Source organism: Bombina bombina, chromosome 2 (assembly GCF_027579735.1).
Source record: "Bombina bombina isolate aBomBom1 chromosome 2, aBomBom1.pri, whole genome shotgun sequence".
Lineage (NCBI taxonomy): Eukaryota > Metazoa > Chordata > Amphibia > Anura > Bombinatoridae > Bombina > Bombina bombina.
In genome coordinates this window covers 496,299,192-496,323,022 of record NC_069500.1, presented here as the reverse complement: position 1 = coordinate 496,323,022, position 23,831 = coordinate 496,299,192, and the positions used below count along the sequence as shown (strand labels likewise).

At 40.6% G+C, this 23,831-nt stretch overlaps 1 protein-coding gene across 1 annotated transcript in view; it reads left to right on the top strand.

Moving 5' to 3' along the window:
- The window catches only part of ARHGEF40 (Rho guanine nucleotide exchange factor 40), a 139,761-nt gene that overhangs the window by 33,159 nt on the left and 82,771 nt on the right, over positions 1-23,831 (top strand). Inside the window, exons 3-9 of the mRNA XM_053702226.1 lie at positions 2,303-4,043; positions 4,147-4,338; positions 4,416-4,530; positions 12,611-12,707; positions 19,280-19,369; positions 21,867-21,980; positions 23,325-23,411. Of these exons, the coding sequence (XP_053558201.1) occupies positions 2,303-4,043; positions 4,147-4,338; positions 4,416-4,530; positions 12,611-12,707; positions 19,280-19,369; positions 21,867-21,980; positions 23,325-23,411 (2,436 nt within the window). The remainder of the gene's footprint in view (positions 1-2,302; positions 4,044-4,146; positions 4,339-4,415; positions 4,531-12,610; positions 12,708-19,279; positions 19,370-21,866; positions 21,981-23,324; positions 23,412-23,831) is intronic.

Sequence of the window (23,831 nt, the reverse complement as noted above, 5' to 3'; positions counted from 1 at the left end):
GCCATGTTCCGTAATATCACGTGTGACGACGATGTTGGGGTCTTGTCTGATTGCACGCGTGTGATTTTAGCTGAAAGCTCTACTATGCTATAGAATCTTTCTCCCCATGAAGATGCTGTTTGTGAGGAACAGCTTCTGGAGAATGTTCCTGTGTATTTTGCAGGTCTGTGCAGTTACCTTTCTCATGGAGCATTTTCCTGCACTTCTTTAAGCCACAGCGTTATGATTATCAAGGAGCCATTTGTTCAGTATGTAACTGCTAGTGGGACCTTACACATTATTGCAAGGTGGATATTATTTGATAAATAGCTCTTCTTATTTTGTGGGCTTTTTCATTTTTACTTTAGCTGTAAATTTGTGATATTTATATTTTCTATATATCTCAGCCATCTGATTATTTTGCTTCAAGCCTTGCTGCAGTTGCTTTGTTTATTGCATATTTTTAGCAACTTTATGGTAGAGATTTTCATTATCAACCTCTATTCCTGGGGAGTTAATTTATACTACAGACTGCTAAACTGGTAAAGTTTCTCCCGTTAAGTTTGATTATCCTGCGCTGTGTGATTTTGACAACTTTATTTTAGATTCCAGATGTTTAAGACACAGACTTTGTTTTTTGGGGGTTTTTTTTGGCATAGGCTGGCATTTTATAAAATTAAAGGGATGTGAAACACAACATTTTTCTTTCATGATTCAAATACCACAAACAGTGTTAAACAACTTTTACAATTTACTTCTATTATTAATTTTGCTTCATTTTCTTGGCATCCTTTATTGAAGGAGCAGCAATGCACTACTGATAGCTAGCTTCATTTTCTTGGTATCCTTTATTGAAGGAGCAACAATGCACGACTGATAGCTAGCTAGTCACATCTGTAAGCCAATGATAACAGGTATATATGTAAAGCCACCAATCAGCAGCTAGCTCCCAGCTGCTGAGCCTATCTAGGTATTATTTTAAATAAGGTTTACCAAGAGAACAAAGCAAATTAGATGATAGAAGTAAAGTGAAATATTTTTAAAATTGTATGCTCTATCTGAATCATGAAATATTTTTTGGGCTTTTTGTGTCCGTTTAATTTAGAAAAAAAATGTAATTGGGAGTTTTTTGCCTTCCTCGATGTCCAGCTGACAGCAAAGATTGTTAGATATTATACTAGTTTTAACAGTACGTTGCTCTTTAACCTTTTTTTATAATCATTATAGGTTTATTTAGTTTGCAAAGTTATGTGCTGTAGCTATGTATCACATAAAATGTATATGCTTAAGCCTTGTATTTTCAAGATGTTTGAATTTATGGCAATATGTGCCTATAGCAGAAATAGCAGTAAAACTAATGTACGCAAGGCAGGACTGCCTATTAACAAATATATATATATATATATATATATATATATATATATATATATATATATATATATATATATATACATACATAAAGTATGTATATATATATATATATATATATATATATATATATATATATATATATATATATATATATATATATATATATATATATGCACTGTTCAAGGTATAAAGTACTTCTGTTGAGACCATTTTGGAGTACACATAATACTCTTAAAAGTTAAAATTTGACATAAAAATTATAAAATATTCAATAGACAAAAAGCATTTTTTCCATTATGCTTCGTCAAATAACCTTAGAAATAAGGTGACAATATTGCCGCTTTAAAAAGGGACACATGAAAAATACATATGTCAGGGCTGTTTAAAGAAATGTTTTGTATAAGAACCCTGACATATGTATTTTTCATATGTGTCCCTTTTTAAAGCGGCAATATGGTCAGCCTACTTAGAAACCATTAAAGTTTGTGAAGAAAGCATTTTCACAAAAAGAGGAGTATTCTTGTCACAAATCTATGTTGTAGGGTAGCATAAATAATTTGTGAAACTACTTCTTTATGGTAAGTGTGATTGATACATAGAATAGACTGCCGATACATGACAAGGATATAGTATGAATCTTTGGACATGAACAAGACCTGAGAATGAATGAATTAATGAATATATGGATGTGTAGGCTATTGGTAACAAAGGTTTATCAGGTTGCTTTTGGCTGTTTTTGTCTTGGGTCCTATTTTTATTATATATTAACAAATCTTGATATATCAACATGTCATTCTATTGCTCCACATAGTTATTTATACAGTATATTGAAGCAGAACATATATTAATAATTTATAACCAAAGGTAAACTGGATTTATATGGTTACATATTTCTTTTTATTCAATCACTCTCTTCTCTTAGACTAAAACTTTACATGTTTTTTCTTTGCAGTCTCAATACAGTGGGTTCCTCTTTTTTCATGAGGGTTGGCCGCTCTGTCTTGGTGAGAAGATCCTTATCCAGCTCTCCTCCCTTCCCTGGCACTTCCTAAAACCTGGGGACTTCTATTTGCAGGTAGTTCCATATCTGGAGTGTTCCCCCCGACTGGTGCTTAAGTGTCTTTCTCAGGATGGAAGTGGGGTGCAAGAAATTGTGGTTCCCGAAACCTCTCATTCATTCTTGTTCACTGCAGAATGGCTCAATAGTATCAATAAAGACCGCAGCTCAATACGGCTAGAAAATTGTCTTGCAGCAGTTGAGGAAAAATTCATTCGATTGGCCTGGTCTGAGATTATATATCCACGTTTCATCCATAAAGATGGATTTATAGTTGGCAGGAGATGTCCACCTTGTCCCCTCATGCCTCCGCTGGAGAGTCGGAGCCCTGGAGATGGAGGCATAGCCAGTGGAGAACTGGTGGAGCCCAAAATCAATGTTCAACTCTTGTTGCCAAATGATCAAGGAGACATACAGGTTTGGCAAGGAGGCGCTATCTCACCCATAGTAGGTTCATTTTCTACCCCTTATGATAGCCTAGAAGGGGAATACGTGGAGCTGAGTCCACCACGGAAATGTGCTGGGGGAAACACAGACGTTTACAAGGATACATGGGTATGTAGAGCAAAAACAGCTCCAAGTAGAAAAGGTAAAAAAAAGGGACACCAGGCTTGGCTTCACCAAAAAAGACCTGCAAAAGTAGGGTCGCTGAGCACTTTGAAAGGGAGGGAACTGGAAACCTGGGAGGAAAGATCTTGTACTGGGGCAGCAAATGACCAGTGTAGGTCCAAAGGAGAGGAGACAAATTATTGGGATATTGATACTACAAATTCTTCCACTGAGAATAATGTTCTCATAGAATGGAGGAAAGGACTTGATATACTTCAGAGATACAGTGAGAATGATGTATCCAATGATGTTTGGGTGTTACCTGAAAGGCAGGCATGGGTTTCCAAAGAGGAACAGAAGGAGGAGAACTGGGAATTTGATGGCTCTTTGCTCAAAGACAGTGTTCAGGAAGATGAGAGTTTATCAAGTAGGCTTGAAGGATGCTTTATCAATGTAAGTATTGCATCAGAAAAAGAAAATGTGTTTATTGATAAAATAGAAGAAGAAAGTAAAAGAGAGCTTTCTGGTGATGATCCATACAATCCAACAAGACCGAGTCAAACTGATCCTATCTATGTTAATCAAAGAGACTTAGTAAGTGACAGCAATGAGGGCTATGAAGTAGACAGTACCAAACAGATCTTGACAGAAAATAGAGGTGATACAGTTTTGGAGACTTCTCATTCTCGGGAGGCTTCAGTGACCAGGAGAGACAGATCATGGGCTGATGGTCAAGAGACTGAAAAGGTACAAGAAAGCATTGAAGATCTCACTACGGACAACAATAATACATTAGGTGATGGGATAAGCATTCGCTCAGATAAAGAAAAGCCTCCTACCTGGAGTCAGATTACTGAGACACCCCAGAGGACAGGGAGAGGGAGACGGAAAAAGAGAAATAAGAGAGGCAGAGGACCTTTAAGGGCTGAGGCAAGGAAAATAGTCCTTAAAACAGAACAGGCTAAAAATGAAACAGAACAGGCTAAAAATGATATCCAACCGGAGGAGCCACACTCTATCATGAAATCTAAAGAGGAAGAGGAAGAAAAAAGAGACTGGAATGAAAAGATTGAAAACTCAAAACTGGGTACGACAGAAATGTTAAATTATAAATATCTCTTTTAACTTTAGTTGAGAAAACACTTTATTGTAATCACTAATACTGACCTAACACTACATTCACTATTTAGATTTAGAAAATTCTCCTTCAACTACTCCCACTAACCAATCAGATGAGCCATCCATTCTGAAAATAAACACAGAACCAGATGAGACATTCGCCCAGAGTGCTTTGTTGCAGGGGTCAGCCATTGCTGATATGAAATGCTTGATTGGAGATGTTAACTGGGATTTACTGGAATCAGGTCTATTTTCTTTAACAGGTAAGATTCTCTCTCCTAAATGCATGTTGTTTGAATGAATATACTTTTATTTCTTTTAATTCAACTTTATTTTGCAGGAGGCCAAGACAAAGATAAGAGAGCCCTGCTGCTTATAAGTCCAGAGAAAGTATCAGCAGCACCTTGCCAAAGTGACTTTAAGACACTTCTCTTGTATCTACACTCCCTTCTCAGGTATAACAACCATAATAAAAAAAATCCCATAAATTATGCTTACCTGATCATTTCCTTTTCTTCTGATAGAAAGAGTCCACAGCTGCATTCATTACTTTTGGCAAATAAGAACCTGGCCACCAGGAGGAAGCAAAGACACCCCAGCCAAAGGCTTAAATACTCCTCCCACTCCCCTCATCCCCCAGTCATTCTGCCAAGGAACAAGGAACAGTAGAAGAAATATCAGGTGAAAGGTGCCAGAAGAATAATAAGGACGCCCCACATAAAATTATGAGTGGGGAGCTGTGGACTCTTTCCATCAGAAGAAAAGGAAATTATCAGGTAAGCATAATTTATGTTTTTCTTCTAAAATGGAAAGAGTCCACAGCTGCATTCATTACTTTTGGGAAAACAATACCCAAGCTATAGAGGACACTGATTGTCAAGACGTTAGGATACAATAGGCATCCCATACTGAGGACACCAGGCCTGAACCTCTACCCAATAAAAAACCCCGATTCGTCCGAAGCTGATAAAAAATTTAAAGGAAAAGCCCCAAGAATACTGACTCGCAGCTAGTCCAGAAGCCAAACTAGACACTGCAAAACAGACTCGACTGAGCCAACAGTCCTCCAGGAGACACCGTTGCCCAAACAGACGGTCCCCCACCACTCACCCCCCACTAGTGAAGGGGACACCAGCCGAAACCCCCAATGGAACAAAGCAAAGGGGAACCGAGGAAACCGAAAGGTCCCCTAATACAAAAAAGAACATTTCCAAGAGTGAGCCCAGCTCACAGAAACCCAAACAGGAAAAGGAAGCCACACCTATACCAAGCGAAACCCGGGATAAGACCTGGCACAAAGACAGAACAGACTTCTCTTCAACATCCTGCAAGCACTGAATGCAACTGAAGAGGCAAAGTCCTCCCAGCGTCTGAACATAGAATACCAAAGTATTCAACCACGAAAAACGTGTAATAGACCCAGGCGAAAAACCCCAAGTTTGAGAACACAGAGTCCATATCAGAAAGACAGAGGGCACTTGCGGGGAAGAAGAAGCAGTCAAGCAAGGAACAGACCGCAAAAACAACCCCAAAACAGAGGGCACAGTCCAGGCAAACAAAACCGCAGGGCCTTTACAGGTCCCTAAAAAGGGGAACACAAAACCTCAATTGAGGCCCCAGAGAAGAAGAGTATATCCTTTAGAACCCGAAGGAAGAGTAGACCCTCTTCTGAAATTGATGGAGCAAGTTGAAAGGAAATTCTATAGCCTATCAGACTGAGCTAACGGATAGACTCAACAAAGCTCACACATCCAGAGGAGACTGTTACCTGAACGCAGCGCCTTAGACCGCTCGGCCATCCAGACCTGTAGACCCATACCCAGCTGGACCAACCCAGCCCCAGGGATCCAAAATAGGGGATCAGAAGAATCCCGAAACTGGTACAGGAACGAGCGTAAGGATAGCACAGCCATCCCCACAGAGTACAAGTACAACCCGACTCTGAAAACATAGACCTAAGGATCTATCAAAATAAAGGCCCAACAAGTCTGACTTGGAGCCAGCAAGACCCCAGGGAGAACCAATCCCACCTTTCTACCTCCCATCCAGGAGAAGCCCCAAGAAAGGACTCCATCTCCATAGGGAGGAGAATATCCCCAAAAGAAAAGGGATAAGGCCGGAAGGGCAACAACTGTCCCAAACACAAATGTCCTAGAAAAGGACCTCCCCTTCAAGTAGCTTGCCAAGCAGCGGCACAGCCAACCCATTCCCCTGCAGAGCAGGGAATCCACGGGTACACTGGCAAGCTGACCAGGGGAATGCAACGCTAAGGTGCACCAGAAATTGGACATCCAGCTCCCGCATCTGGGTATGAACCAATAACCCTTGAGGTGCAAGCCACACAGCTAACCACTAGATGACATGGGCTATTCTGTTGCAAAGAGTAATAAATACTCTGAAAACCTGGCCAACCACGACCAGGCCAGGTAGATGGAGGAAGGACATAGCCCAAGTTCCCCCTACCGTGGAACACCCCGACCAGCCCTGAGATCCAAGATTCCAAAACAACCCAAGAATGGGTCAGGAAAAAGGCCAAGCGAAGCCTCAGCAACCAGAAGACTCAGCAGAAAAACAGGTCCGGGCACCTAATAGTTCAGGCAACCTTACCCTAGAACTAAACACCGCAACTGGCCAAAAAACAAGATACAAGGGATATGAATGCATACCCAGAGAATCCGGATAGTGAGAAGAACTCAAAAGCCCCGACCAAGGAAGGAACCACCCCTATCCAAAGTCCAACGCTCCAAGGAGCAAGGCTAGAAGTCTTATGAAGAGACTTCTTAAGGCCTCAGGACAACATAAGGGATACTGTACCTTGAGGTAAAAAAAAACCCTCTATCAGGGCTAGTCTCCCCATCACCTCCACACCAGCAGAGGACACAGGGAAGAAAAAAGGCGCTAAACCTTCCCAGCTTCGGGAAACCCCAAGCTAAACAAAGTCCCCACAAAGACCAACCATCACCCGGAAAGACAGATCCAACTCACCCGGGACAATGGAAGGAGACCCAAAGGTCTCCACTCAAACAGACAGTACACGTCAAGAGTAAGAGCATCACTCAAACAGATAGTACACGTCAAGAGAAAGAACAGTATCTAGATACACTATTAAAGGGGATGCGCACACCTGCAAGGTGCCAAGAGCTGCAACAGGTTTCAAACTTAAAACCCTCCGTATGATAGACAGCCTAATCTGATACAAGCTGTTGGATCAGGCCCACAAGGGCAATCCAGACCCCTGAAACCGAAGGCAAAACCGCTCAAACTGCGGAAACGGGACACTAAGCCCTCCAACCCTCCCCTGCATGGGGGAGAAAAACACATGGTTCTGATGATATCAGATGTTGGAATGATGCAGCAGAAAAACTCCCCTGACCCGGTCACCTATGACTGAAGGCTATAAGGACTGAAAGAATCCATCCTGCCTTACGGACCCACAGGTCCTCTCAAATGCTTAGTTGAAAATGAAAACCCAATGAAAACCTGAGCACTCTGCCGTTCTACTGTACCAGCCAAGTAGAACAGCGCCACATGTCTGAACAGCCGCAAGACCGAACAAACTCAACAGGATCAGCCTGCACTTAGGGTCCTAACTGGTAAGCTGTTATATTCTCCCTCATAGGGGAAAAAAACTGACATTTTAACATAGAACTAAAGTGTCCAAAACAACTTCTGAAGAAGAACAAAGAGTATCGATCCTAGAAGGTTCCAGAAGGAAACAAAAGCAAATAAAAGACATCCCATCGGATACAAATAAAATATAAGGCAACCCGGAGGTTATCGCCCAAAAAGACACAGGCCTACCCGCATGACCAGCTAAACGGAGCCCTATCTTCCAAAAAACTGGGAAAGATCTCATTCAAATGACAATCAGGAGATTACTGAGCAGACTGAAAATCCCTGTATCTGGTAACGATAGGGTCATTCAATAACTGAAAAACATGTCTGAGCAATACGCAAAGTCGCACAATCCTGTAACGAAAGGTACAACACTCAGGGACAGTTACACCCACGGAGAACTGTAGAGGCCCTCCCCAAGGCAGAAGGCCCAGGACAATAGGGCACGAGCACATTCTCAAATAAACGTCTAGACTTTGCAGACGCCAACATTATATGGAAGTGAAAACGTGCTGCAACCTCCAGGGGGACACGCCACCCTGCATGGAGGAATCGGAAACTCGGTTACCCGCATGTGTAGAAGTATGAATTGGTAGGGAACTCGCCTCTCTGAGGACAGGACCCCCAGAGGCAGATGGCTCAGCTATCCCTTGATTCCCCAAGCCCGAGGAACAAGGCGCTCTAAAATGGCATACGGAACAAAACTGGTTGACATGTGTCAACGAGGCCAGTCCAGACACAGAACACAGTCTGGAAACAGAATCTGAAATCAAAATAGTCTCAGTATCAGAATCCTACGTAACTGAATCAGAAATATGCACAGTCTCAGCATCAGAATCCTCCATAACTGGTAGAGGATATATAAATATGGACTAAAGTAGTAAAACAAAAATGGCACCTGACACCCACAATGGCTGGGGCACTCACCACCTCCTATGACCAGACCCCTGCGGACTAGAACATTTCCTTTGCCACACGGTCGGGAATGCGGAAATGAAAAACGGAACGGAACCACGCCCGACATAAAGTGAAAGGTACAGTCCAAAAAAAGCGCGCCCAACCAAAAGGCTGCGTCACTTCCAAAGACCTCAATGTTCCAAACCACGTGCCCATAAACATCGCGCATAAGCAGGTTGAATCACATAACAAACATGATTATAAACCCCCCCATTCAATAACCAACCTCAGGAGATATTAACCCTTGATTCCAAGATACTAAAAGAGACTCACTGAGACCGTTGTGATAAGATAGACCCGCAAGGTGGTAGCCTATCCGGAAAACATTCACATTACAATACATTGAGAAATAAAGTAAAATGAAACCAGAATCAACGCCGTGGAATAGGAACACAGTCTTTTTGACGGATAGTAGCATCGCCTCCGCCATGGACTTGAGAGAAAAAAGCAGGCAGCGGAGTGAAGTCTGACAACGCCGATTGCTTGAGGTACTGTTAACATGAGTCGGGATGGTTTCGCAGAAAGACTCTCCCTGCATCTCCGGACTCTAACTTTCATCCAAGCCCTCACTGAGAGACTGACAGGACTACTTAAAACTCCTGTCCCATGCCGAAGAGTACTACCCTCCATAAGAGACAAAAAACTAAAAATTTTAATTCTGACACTTCTCTGCCAACCTCCTGGGACGAAAGGCAAAGAATGACTGGGGGGATGAGGGGAGTGAGAGTATTTAAGCCTTTGGCTGGGGTGTCTTTGCCTCCTCCTAGTGGCCAGTTTCTTATTTCCCAAAAGAAATGAATGCAGCTGTGGACTCTTTCCGTTTAAGAAGAAAACTATGCAAAATGCATGATTAGAAAACAAGTGAAAAAAGAAAGAAATTCAGGGTTTTTAAAGATAAATCATATTGTAAAGCATGTTGAGCTATATAGTACAAGCATTGTGTTTTTAAGAAATGTTCTAATATAAATAGGTTAAAAAAGTTTTTAACTTATTAAATGTCAAGATTGTCAGGTTTTACGCTGGCAGATTTAACCCCCCATGCAAGATCTTGCCTGTCACCTAAACACCAATCTGGTAAATTTAATATGCAGCATATGTAAGAGTGTCAGATAACCATGTTAAAATATTTTTCTTGATTACAGTAAAAGCTTTCTAAATTTAAAGTGAAAATAACAGAAATTGAATATTTGTTTAAAACTAATACCCAGGTGTCTATTGGTCACTGACTGACAGGGCCAACTCTAACAGAAGTTGATTAATTCATCGTAGGGACAGTCACCAAAAAAAACACTAACACATTTCAGAATACTCTTTTACATGGAATAGAGAACATTTTTAGTACAGAGTCACATTAAAGGGACAGTCTAGGTAACTCATGCCATCCCACTGACACCAATAAAAGTATATATTTTCTTACCCCACTGACACCAATAGGGGGGATGAGGGGAGTGAGAGGAGTATATATATATATATTATAACTACCGGGCCCTGGAGACATCTGGCTAAAATTAATCAGGCCTTGAGGTCACTTGGGTTGAGAATCATTGGTCTAGATTGTCCCTTTAAAGAGACATAAAACAGATCTAATGCTTTACATCATTTTCTTGACTACACAAAGGGGTTAAACACATAAAGTCAGCTCCAGAGTGGCAAAGTTCAGAGACTTATGAGCAAATCACTAGCGTAGCCACCAATCACAAGTCCAAGTCCAACTCAGACTAGGGTTGCCATCTGTCCACTACAAAAATACTGGACTACCTCTAGGTGACTGGGCACGTGATAGCTGTGGTCACACAATTCCCCCCCCCAAAAAACCACCACTATTGATCTAACCACTCACAATTGAGTAGTCTTTTTAGCCCTTGTCAGCCAATGGCACCACAAATAAACAGTAGTGATTTGACCCCTTTGACTGTCACTCATCTCTTTCTGTTTCATATTTGTCATGCATTGAGGCATAGGACGCCTTTTCTATTTCTCCAAAATCCATGGGCTTTAAAAAAAAATGGACATTTAAGTGTCCAGTATTTTATGTTAAGATTTTACTGGACAGCCTGCTAAAATACTGGAATTGTCCAGTTGAATACAGGACACCTGGCAACCCTAGTTCAGACAGGAGCTCAACAGTAGTGTATTAACCAGAAATGTTAGGCGGTATGGGAATATTCCACAAATTGGTGGATGATTGGGGGCCTTGATGTTGGTGTCTTTGCTGGTGACTGCATGACATCCCAAACAGCTTATGTGCAGCAGATAACTGAGATGATTTACAGTTAAGTAACTGTGCACACTTGTGGAAGAAAAAAATATATACACAATTGCTATTTGGATCAAGTTGACTTCCACCTCTGAGACAGTTAAAGGGACATGAAAGGAAAGATTAAGCCCTATTGATCCAGATAGATCAAGTCTTTTTAAGTGACTTGACAATTTACTTCTATTATAAATTTACTCCATTCTCTTGGCATGTTTTGTTGAAAAGCATATTGAGATAAGCTCAAGAGCATGGCTCACCAAATGTGTTCATTTAGGTCAGAGTAGTGGATTGCTGCTCTGGAGCTGACTTTAACTATGTGTTTAATGTGCCTAGAAGGACATGGCTGCACCTAACTGACAAGGCCAACTGAAAGACGAAACGATCACCTGGGGTTGCCATTTTCCTCATTTTTAGGAGAATTGTAACACATTAGAACAATTTCCTGAAATGTTTTTTATCCATCCAATCACATGATAGTCAAAAACAAATAAAAAAAAAACATAATAACTTTGTAACAAGTAGATGAATTCAATTTGTTAAATTTTAATTTACTATAATTTAATTTCATCTGACAACACTTGTTAAGCAAGATATATATATATATATATATATATATATATATATATATATATATATATATATATATATTACTGATTAAGCTAATAGTAGGGTTGATCACAATCCTTTAGAAATGATTATAGACAGAGACATGAAACACAAAAGGTTTTCTTTCATGATCCAGATAATAGAGCAAACAATTTTAAATACATTTCCAATTTACTTCTATTATCAATTTTGCTTCTTTCTCTTGGTATTCTTTGTTGAATGAGTAACATGGCACTACTTTGAGCTGTTTTGAAACAGTGGGTGAGCCAATAATAAATAGATTCTATATGGAGCCACCAATAGTGCACTGCTGCTTCTGAGCTTAGCTAGGTATACTTTTCAACAAAGGAGACCAGGTGAATAAAGAAAATTAAATAGAAGTAAATTGAAAAGTTGTTTAAAATGTCAAGTTCTATCAGAATTCTGAAAGGAAAATGTTGGGTGTCATGTCCCTTTAATGGTGAGTTTTGTAGAAAAATGACATTAGATAAATTGTTCTTAAGGAATGTGATCAACCTCAGTATTTGCAAGTTAATCCAGCATTGTCCTCATGATAAAATATTACATACCCTTAAAAACAAAAAGTCCCACATATCCCTTGAGATCTGGCATTTAACAGTTACTAATAATGACAAATAAAAAACATATGCAATACTTATAAACACTGCATAACACAATAATAGAATTGTTACAGTTCTCTTTCACTTCATTGTTATTCTAATCCATTTAAATATAGCAAAAGTATATGAAAAAAATAAAGGTGCTTTGTTAGGCAAAGAGTTTGAAAATGGGCTTTTAAATTGGGAAGCTGTGCAACTAAGCCAGGTCAGGGGAAGGGGGGGGGGGCATGTGGCTATTATGGTGTAGTGGAGAAGTAAGTAAGAAATAAGTGGTGGTTTATGGGTTATTAGTGAAGAGAATGTATTGATTGACAGATGAGAGGATTATTTACAAAGCTATATGGTAGCTGCCTTTTGCCTAAGCTTGCTTTGGGTATATGAGTTGAGGTCTGGGCACACCTACTACAGTCAGGTTCTGTGTGGTATCAAGTGATAATGAAGAACATACATGACACTGTACCCAATCTGTTGCTTTCTTAGGCCTGAGCTGCGGGAACTAGGCATGACCCTCATCATGGATATAAGAAACTGCAGCCAGCACCAAGAGTGTTACATGCAGCTACTAAAGGACAATCAGGTACAAGGCTAAGAAGGTGCTATAAGTGATGCACAGTTCAAAATAGAGGCAAATTCTAAATTGTAACAGGAAGAATGGGAGACAGTCAGGTTGGGAATTCAGTCAGACCTTTATGGTGACCATTTTTATTTTGTGTTATTTTATTTAGAGGCGGGGCAAAAAAATCTTAATGTAGAAATACAACTACAATTATTTATACTGTTTTTAAATCAAACTTAAAATGTAGTTAAATAATCATGCATCTAAGTGGCTGTCTAGTTCATAAATGAATGAAGGAATGAATGAATCAGTGAATGAATGAAAGCAAGTAAATGCAAGAATATAGTTAGTTATCCAGTCACACAACGACTTTATGTTATCCCTTACTCATATATTATTCTCTTCACCTGGGATTTAATGATGCATGTTCATACTGAATACACCATGACCCATCTTTTAACAGAAATTATTTTCTTATTTTGCAATGATGAATCTAATTACAAGTGAGATTTAAATTTTAATGCCCACTGACATTTATTACTTCATACTTAGGGATTGTTAAACTATCTGGGCTTGTGAGATTCTATAAGAAATGTCTCTAGTACTATGAAGTCCCTGTTCTAATTCTATAAAGGCAGTTTTTATCTTGAGAACAGTATATCTCATAAAGGGGTATTTGATTTTAGTTTACCCGCCTCTGCTAGTGGCTGAACAAGGGAGTTCCATGAGTGTAGCTAAAATTTCTCTTCTTTTCTAATTGTTCTTGTCTATTGTATTCTGTAAACATGTTCATGTTCTCACTTTTTTTTCTCACAAACTAAAAGGTGTCAGATAGTGTCAAAATACACAAAAAAAACTCATATTACCCTAATAGAAAAACGTGCATACAAAATAGAGGTGATTGGAAGACACAATACACTGAAAGCAGAGTAATCTCATTTGTATTGACTGTAGGATTTAATTTTTACAGTGCCCCCCTGCTAGCTCTTCTCTCCCCAGTAAAGTTTCCCTTTCTAGTGAGCCTCACATAGCCCGGCAAAGTTTTAAGAATCGGGCCCTTGGTGTTAGAAACCTGAACCTTTAAAAATGAAGTTATTGAGAGAGAACCATGCAATCCTCTATTTGAAATTGTATTCTTGCAAATAAAGGATCTCATGCCCTCTAGATTGCAGAGGGGGCTGAGTTATGGCTACCTATGCCCAGTACCCCTAAGTTTCAGAGAACACTATCCTTTAACAACATAGTTTTGCTTTTTTTTGCAATAAACAGCACATTTTGAGGTATAATTTGTTGTTGTTCTCTACCTACTTTAATGTCCTGCTTCTCAAAACCTAAATACTGTGTCCTGCTAGCCTGCATCTTTATAGCGTGTCCTGCTGCTCTCTACTTACATACTGTATCCTGCTAGCCTGCATCTTTATAAGGTGCCCTGCTGCTCTCTACTTACATACTGTATCCTGCTAGCCTGCATCTTTATAAATTGTCCTGCTGCTCTCTACCTACATACTGTGCTTTGCTAGCCTGCATCTTTATAACTTGTCCTGCTGCTCTCTACTTACATACTGTGCTCTGCTAGCCTGCATCTTTATAACTTGTCCTGCTGCTATCTACTTACATACTGCCCTGCTGCTCTCTACCTACATACTGTGTCCTGCTAGCCTGCATCTTTATAACGTGTTCTGCTGCTCTCTACCTAAATACTGTGCCCTGCTAGCCTGCATGTTTATAACGTGTCCAGCTTCTCTCTACTTACATACTGCCCTGCTTCTCTCTACCTACATACTGTGTCCATCCTGCATCTTTATAACGTGTCCTGCTGTTTTCTACCTACATAAAGTGTCCTGCTAGAATGCATCTTTATAATGTGTCCGGCTTCTCTCTACCTACATACTGTGTGCTGCTAGCCTGCATCTTTATAATGTGTCCTGCTGTTTTCTACCTACATAAAGTGTCCTGCTAGAATGCATCTTTATAACTTGTCCTGCTGCTCTCTACCTACATACTGTGTCCTGCTAGCCTGCATCTTTATAACTTGTCCTGCTTCTCTCTACCTACATACTGTGTCCTGCTAGCCTGCATCTTTATAACTTGTCCTGCTGCTCACTACCTACATACTGTGTCCTGCTAGCCTGCATGTTTATAACGTGTCCTGCTGCTCTCTACCATCATACTTTGTCCTGCTAGCTTGCATCTTTATAACTTGTCCTGCTGCTCTCTACCTACATATTGTGTCCTGCTAGCCTGCATCTTTATAACTTGTCCTGCTGCTCTCTACCTACACACTGTGTCCTGCTAGCCTGCATCTTTATAACGTGTCCTGCTGCTCTCTCCCTCCATATTGTAACCTAATGGCCTTTTCATGCAAGGTCTGTACTGCTAGTTTGTACCAGCATAGTGTCCCCTGCTCCTCTCTACCTGCATAACGTGTCCTTCTGGCCTGTCTTTGTATAGCCTTTCCTGCTGCATATAGTATGGTGAGCCAATAAAAACAAAATTTATGCTTACCTAAAACATTTCTTTCTTTCCGGACATGGAGAGTCCAAGACGTCATTCCAATTACTAGTGGGATATTCACTCCTGGCCAGCAGGAGGAGGCAAAGAGCACCCCAGCAGAGCTGTTAAGTGTCACTTCCCATAACCCCCAGTCATTCGGCCCGGAAATAAATAAATTTATCAGGTAAGCTTAAATTTTGCTTTCTTTCCTAAGACATGGAGAGTCCACAATGTCATTCCAGTTACTAGTGGGAACCAATACCCAAGCTAGAGGACATGGAATGAACAGGGAGGGAGAACAAGACAGGCATTTTTGAAAGCCCAAGAAGATGAGACAGCCCTCTCAGGAGGCTGCTGTCCAACAGTCTCATAAGCAAAACAAATCCTACTTCTCAACCAGAGGGAAAGAGAAGTAGAAGTGGCCTTCTGACCCTTACGCTTTCCTGAGAAACAAACAAACAGGGCAGAAGACTGATGAAAATCTTTAGTAGCCTGTATGTAAAATTTTAGAGCACGCACAACATCTAAGTTATGCAAAAGACGTTCCTTATGAGAAGCAGGATTAGGACAAAAGGAAGGAACAACAATTTCCTGATTAATGTTTCGATCCAAAACCACCTTAGGGAGAAACCCCAATTTAGTACGAAAGACCACCTCATTCGCATGAAAAATAAGGTAAGGCAAATCACACTGCAGAGCCGAGAGTTCATAAACTCTGCAAGCAGAGGAAATAGCAATAAGGAACAAAACTTTCCAACAACTTAATATCTACAGAATGAATTGGCTCAAACGGAGCCTGCTGTAAAACTCTAAGAACTAGGTTAAGGCTGCAAAGAGGAGCAACAGGTTTAAACACAGGCCTGATTCTGACCAAGACCTGACAAAAAGGATTGAACATCTGGCACATCTGCCAGACGTTTGTGTAAAAGAATAGACAGTGCAGAAATCTGACCCTTCAGAGAACTGACTGACAAACCCTTCTCCAGACCTTCCTGGAGAAAATACAAAATTCTAGGAATCCTGACCCTGCTCCAAGAGAAGCCTTTCGATTCACACCAATAAAGGTATTTGCGCCATACCTCATAGTAAATTTTGCGAGTAACCAGCTTGCGAGCTTGAAGCATGGTATCAATAACTGAATCAGAAAATCCTCGCTTAGCCAAAACTAAGCGTTAACTCTCCAAGGAGTCAGCTTCAGAGAAACTAGATCTGGATGGAGGAAATGAACCTGAGTTAGAAGGTCCTTCCTCAGAGGAAGCCTACAAGTTGGAAGAGAAGACATCTTCACCAAGTCTGCAAACCAGATCCTGCGAGGCCATGCAGGAGCTATCAGAATTACAGATGCTCTCTCATGTTTGATACGAGCAATGACTCGTGGAAGGAGAACAAACGGGGGAAACTATGGTATGCTAGACTGAATTTCCAAGGAACCGCCAGAGCATCTATCAGGGCAGCCTGAGGATCTCTTGACCTTGAACTATACCTTGGAAGCTTGGTGTTCTGACAAGACGCCATCAGATTTAACTCCGGCACCCCCCACTTTAGGGTTAACCTGGAAAACACCTCCGGATGGAGAGCCCACTCCCCGGGATGAAAGGTCTGTCTGCTCAGAAAATCCGCCTCCCAGTTGTCCACTCCTGGAATGTGGATGGCAGATAGAAGACAATCTTGAGCTTCCCACTGAATAATCTGAGACACCTCCTTCATGGCCAAGGAACTCTGAGTTCCACCCTGGTGGTTGATGTAAGCCACTGAGGTGATGTTGTCCGACTAGAATCTTATAAACCGGGCTAAGGACATCTGAGGCCAAGCCATCAGGACATTGAAGATCGCTCTCAACACCAAGATGTTTATGGGGACAGAAGACTCCTCCCAAATCCATAGGCCCTGAGCCTTTAACAAGTCCCAGACTGCTCCCTAGCCTAGCAGGCTGGCGTCCGTGGCCACAATCACCCAAGAGGGTCTCCGGAAGCATGTGCCCTGAGACAGATGATCCTGAGAAGTCCACCACAAGAGAGAGTCTCTTATCAACTGGTCCAGATCTATCTTCTGAGACAGATCCGAATGGTCTCTGTTCCATTGTCTGAGCATGCATAATTGTAGAGCTCTCAAATGGAATCAAGCAAAGGGAATGATGTCCATGGAAGCGACCATCAGACCAATTGCCTCCATGCATTGAGCCATGGATGGCCGAACAGTAGACTGGAGAGAGAGGCAAGATGAGAGAAATTTGGATTTTCTGACCTCCGTCAGAAAAATCTTCATTGGGAATCTATGATGGTCCCTAAGAAACACACCCTTGTAGTTGGAACAAGGGAACTCTTCTCCAGATTCAGTTTCCATCCGTGGGAACGTAGAAAAGACAAGATCTCTGTATGAGAGTTTGCTAGTTGAAAAGATGACGCCTGAACCAATAGGTCATCCAGGTAAGGCGCCACTGCAATTCCCTGAGACCTGACAACTGCCAAGAGAGCCCCCAGAACCTTTGTGAAAATTCTGTGAGCTGTGGCAAGGCCAAACAGAAGAGCAACAAATTGAAAGTGCTTGTCTAGAAAAGAAAATCTCAGGAACTGGTGATGATCCCTGTGGATGGGAACATGAAGGTCTATGGTCATCATGAACTGACCATCTTGGACCAAAGGAAGAATGGAACAAATGTTTTTTATTTTGAAAGACGGTACCCTGAGAAATTTGTTTGGACACTTTAGGTCTAAAATGGGTCGATAAATTCCCTCTTTTTTGGGAACCACAAACAGATTTGAATAGAATCCTAGACCCTGTTCCCTTACTGGGACTGGAACAATCACTCCCAGGGAGGAAAGGTCCTGAGCGCAGCTTAAGAATTCCTCTCTTTTTACCTGATCTGCAGGTAATCTTGATAGGAGGGATCTGCCCCTGGGCGGATGAGTCTTGAACTCTATTTTGTAACCCTGAGATGCTATGTCCACAGCCCAAGGGTCTGGGACATCACATATTCAAGCTTGTCGAAACAAGGAAAGTCTGCCCCCCACTTGATCCAATCCGGACCAGGGGCAGACCCTTCATGCTGATTTAGTCTCAGATGAAGGCTTCTTTGATTGCTTACCCTTATTCCAAGTCTGATTGGATCTCCAAGAGGAGTTGGACTGCTCTGGTTTGGAGGAGGGAGAGGAAGACTTTTGACCTTTGAAGTTACTAAAAGCAGCAAAAATTAGAATTTTGACGTCCCTTAGGTCTATTCTTCTTGTCTTGTGGTAGAAAGGACCCCTTTCCACTCGTAACTTCAGAAATGATCTCCGCCAGACCAGGACCAAACAGGGTCTTACCCTTATAAGGTAGCGACAGGAGCTTGGACTTTCAGGTAACATCAGCTGATCAAGATTTTAGCCACAGAGCCCTGCGGACTAGGACAGTGAAGTCAGACATCTTGGCTCCCAGTCTAATGACTTGCATGTCAGCATCAGCGATAAAGAAATTGGCCAGTTTGAGACCTGTAGAAAAAAGAAAGAACAGAGTATCCAACTCTGGCTTTCTATAACTAGGGTTGAAATTATGTCAGAAAACAAAGCAAGGACCACCTCACCACTTTCTAACTGCTTAAAAGCCACCACTACTTTTACTCAAGAGATTGACGTGGACACAGCTAAACCCCAATCCTTGCTTGCAGGGAAAAGTACCCATTACAGGAATAAATATCTTCAGACACCAACTTCACATCCTCCATTGACAGAGGAAAAGAGAATGACTGGGGGTTATGGGTAAAGGAAGTGACACTTAACAGCTCTGCTGGGGTGCTCTTTGCCTCCTCCTGCTGGCCAGGAGTGAATATCCTACTAGGAATTGGAATGACATTGTGGACTCTCCATATCTAAGGAAAGAAAAAGTACATCACACATATTTGCCAATTACTTGCAGTTTCATGCTTGAATAACCCCTTGATGGGGGGTGGGGGTAACCATATTGTTTTCAAGGGTCATTTAAACAAAAATGATATCCTCCAACAAATGTGCTTTCTATTATACTGCTTTCTAGATACTGTTGGCATCACTTATTAATCCTATACTAAAACCGTAGCGTTACGTCACAAAGTTTTTTTTATTCTTATATTTGTGTTTTCCTAGGATTCGCTAAAACATTGTTTACACTGCATTCTATTTCTCTGTAATTCGGAGAATGCTGGTGCTGTCCCACAAGACCTTCTCTATGCACAGGTGAGACAATCTATATTAAAGAAATCTTAAATACTTTAATTTTGCTCTATTATGTATATATAATTTGTTTTGTCCCCTTCCTATAATTTAACTCTGAAAATTGTGTGCTTTTCATTTGCCAACTTCAGAGTTAACATATTGGGCCAGATTACAAGTGGAGTGCAAATTAAAGCTTCAGCTCAAGCATTAATTGTGCTAGAAGTAAGCTTTTTGTGCTTGTCGGGTTGCGCTCATATTACGAGTTGAAAGTAAACTGTTTTTGCTCTTGGGCTAACCCGACAAGTGCATAAAGCTGAAGTTAGAATATCGTGTGCACGTTCACATATTCCCCCATAGAAGTCAATTGAGAAAAAAAAAGTGGGAAAAAATCCTAACACCCCACTCTCACACAAAGGCGATGGCATATTCTCATTTTCGCTAACCCAACATGAAAATATGAATATTTCACATTCCAGCATTCTTCACAATACATATACATATATCTGATGTTTTTTGTATGTGTAATATAGATAGATAGATAGATAGATAGATAGATAGATAGATAGATAGATAGATAGATAGATAGATAGATAGATGATTATATATAGGTATAGATATGTACAGATATATATAGGAATATCTATTTAGATATACAAAGAACATATTCTGCTATGTGCAGAACATTGGAATGTCAAATATTTACACTAAATACATATTTAAAACCTTTATTTTAAATGAATATTGCATAAATATGCTCTAACATGTTTTCATCTACTTAACTGCAAATGGCTCCAATGCACTTTTATACTTGTCTATATATGTTTACATATGTATTTATGTGTTTATATGTCTGTAAATATATATATATATATATATATATATATATATATATATATATATATATATATATATATATATATATATATATATAAAATCAAAATACAGACCAGCACTCTCCAAACAATCATGCAGTTTCCAGGGTACTCTTGAACAATAACATGTAAATCCAAAAGAAATCAGGCACTCTCCTGGTATTAAGATCCACAGTTTCTTTATTGTGACGTTTCGGGGTCTTTAGCCCCTTCCTCAGACCATAAAAAAACATATATTTATAATCAAACTTACCCTCCTATATATACCCCACACCGTGCAGCTAATGCAACTCATGTGTGCAGGACTGACGTCCCGTTAACGCTACTGCGCATGAAAAAGCAAAGTGTAAATGCACATTCAAAGTTAAGCACATAATAACATTTCTCCATGCAATACTCAATACACAATTATTCAGCAATTAATCGTTATAATGAACAATTCAATTCAGCCAAGCAAAGTCATATTAGGCAATAACCAGAATCAGTTAAACAGGTACTATCGTAATCTGAAGTATATACAGTTACTTGATAACGAACAATCTGTTGTATACTAAAGTAACCCATCATACTGTATTAAACAAGTCACAGGAATATTTCACAATAGTCAATTAATAGCCCATCAGTCACTCATGTGCTTATATAGTCAGAACTGAATCTCAAGTCTTTTGTATCACAGTACAAACCATTGTTAAATAAATACATAAATAAACACACAGCAGTCCTAATCAAGCACATTGCAATGCTAATCATGCCTTCAAAGACAAGCACACAATAAACAGCTGCCCATGTTTGGTTAGCAATCCAGTTGATCTAACACACACATCGCTAGGATTGACCGATATACTTGTATGTCAATTCTATTATGATTAATATATTTCTTGTTACTAGATACCCGGTATATAACCACGTAAAACCCTGTTTCAAACATCGCTATTTTCTAATAGTGTTAGTCCAGCGCATTGCGCTAGTAGGTGACCCATCTCTGTCAGGTGCTCAGGCCTAATTATATCATACTCAATATTTACAATATATCATTAGTAGTATGCCTGTGCATTCTGCTACACGTAAATATAAAATCAGCAGTTACTGATATAATAATTGATATGTACTGTCAGTAGTCCACCTTTGGATCACACTGACCACCAATAGAGCTATAGTCATTCAGCTATAGAATCAACCCATATTCAAGATGTGTATATCTGTAATGATACATCCAAATTATTAATTAGGTGTTGCCACGTCAATTATCATATAAAACTGTGAATGGTATTATATTGATCCCAATGGGTTATTATGTGTTTTGTAACTACATACATACATTTTGTTTTTGTGCAACTTTTGATCTAATCTCTAATCAGCGATCTAATCTCTGGTTAATTTTATAAGCACTAATTGCTACCGCAAGCTCACGGTAGCAATAACCAGCCAAATGGACAAATTTAAATAAGCTCTCCACTTGTAATCTAGCCCTATATTGTCTATACTGTATTGCGACAATCCAGAAAATAAGATATGCCATTGGGTCCAGTAGACTAGAATTGGAAAACCCTGGTTTAGATCATTAACAAATCTTTCTCTAGGTTTGTGATTATTATTTAAGTTACAGAATAGGCTAATCTCACTTCTGAATGCATTTTGTGATGTAGGTGTTGGTTGTGTTAGAGTCAGAGTTACCCCAGTTTGTTGAGACTGAAGAACTCCCGGAGAATCTTGGGGGAAACAAGCCATATGTACACCATGAATGTGTGAGAGGCCAGCGGGTGAGTCAAACAGCTGTTAGGGGCTAGTAAATGGATTATACATGTTTAATTGACATCACGAGGTAGTAATCATGCAAATTCTCAGAAAGTTGGTGAGGGGCGAGTGTGCACGACAATACACAGCGCTAGTGTGCACGACAATACACAGCGCTAGTGTGCACGACCATAAACAGCGCTAGTGAGCACGACAATACACAGCGCTAGTGTGCACGACAATACACAGCGCTAGTGTGCACGACAATACACAGCGCTAGTGTGCACGACAATACACAGCGCTAGTGTGCACGACAATACACAGCGCTAGTGTGCACGACCATACACAGCGCTAGTGAGCACGACAATACACAGCGCTAGTGTGCACGACAATACACAGCGCTAGTGTGCACGACAATACACAGCGCTAGTGTGCACGACAATACACAGCGCTAGTGTGCACGACAATACACAGCGCTAGTGTGCACGACAATACACAGCGCTAGTGTGCACGACAATACACAGCGCTAGTGTGCACGACAATACACAGCGCTAGTGTGCACGACAATACACAGCGCTAGTGTGCACGACAATACACAGCGCTAGTGTGCACGACAATACACAGCGCTAGTGTACACGACAATACACAGCGCTAGTGTACACGACAATGCACAGCGCTAGTGTGCACGACAATACACAGCGCTAGTGTGCATGACAATACACAGCGCTAGTGTGCATGACAATACACAGAGCTAGTGTGCATGACAATACACAGCGCTAGTGTGCACGACAATACACAGCGCTAGTGTGCACGACAATACACAGCGCTAGTGTGCATGACAATACACAGCGCTAGTGAGCAAGACAATACACAGCGCTAGTGAGCAAGACAATACACAGCGCTAGTGTGCACGACAATACACAGCCGTAGTGTGCGCGAACATACACAGCGCTAGTGTGCACGACAATACACAGTGCTAGTGTGCACAACAATACACAGCACTATGTACATAATAATACACAGCATTAGTAAGGGCTGTCCTTTGGGCAGGGTGAGAGGGGCACCTGCCCTGCTCATTGGGGGTCCCGCAATGTCAGGGGTTAGATTATGAGATGGTTTATATGCTGTATTTAGTTTATGAGAATTGTTTGAAATCATGAGGTCTAATATTTTGTGTTATTTGTTATATAGGTATCAATAAATGTTGGCACAGGAGTGGATCATACAAGGGGCAGGGCATACAAGGGAGGGAAATAAGGGCACTAGGCTGAGGGGCCCCACAAATGTATCTTGGCCAGGGCCCCACTATTGTGTATTGCCCCTGCATCTTTTATGTTACATCACATGACTTTCCTCTCTATTACTTACAGTCTCTGGGTAGTCTGTTTGCTTTATGCTCTGATGTGCTGCACTCTCTGGAAGAGGTCACTAAAGATCTGGATACGGAGAGCACACAGGTAGGTCACCCACTTCTACTCCAATGGTTTCTATTTGTCTAAAAACAATTACTTAGGGCATAAACTCTATTAGAATTATCTTTAGATGAGAAACCATAACTTGTATTAAAGTGTTTTAGCTACAGCAATGCAATCACCAGCATGTCTAGTAATACATATTACTTCCTAACAAACAATTAATAATGTTTTTTTATTCGCTTTTTGTTCATTCTTCTCCACTGGCATCTACCTACAACTCAGAGTTATTGAAATGTGTCATTTCCCCTACTTAGCTTGTATTTTGCATTTCTGTAGCACTACTTAAAGGGACATGAAACCCAATTTTTTTTCTTTCATGATTTAGAAAGAGCATTTCATTTTAAACAACTTTCTAATTTACTTCTATTATCTAATTTGCTTCATTCTCTTGATATCACTTGC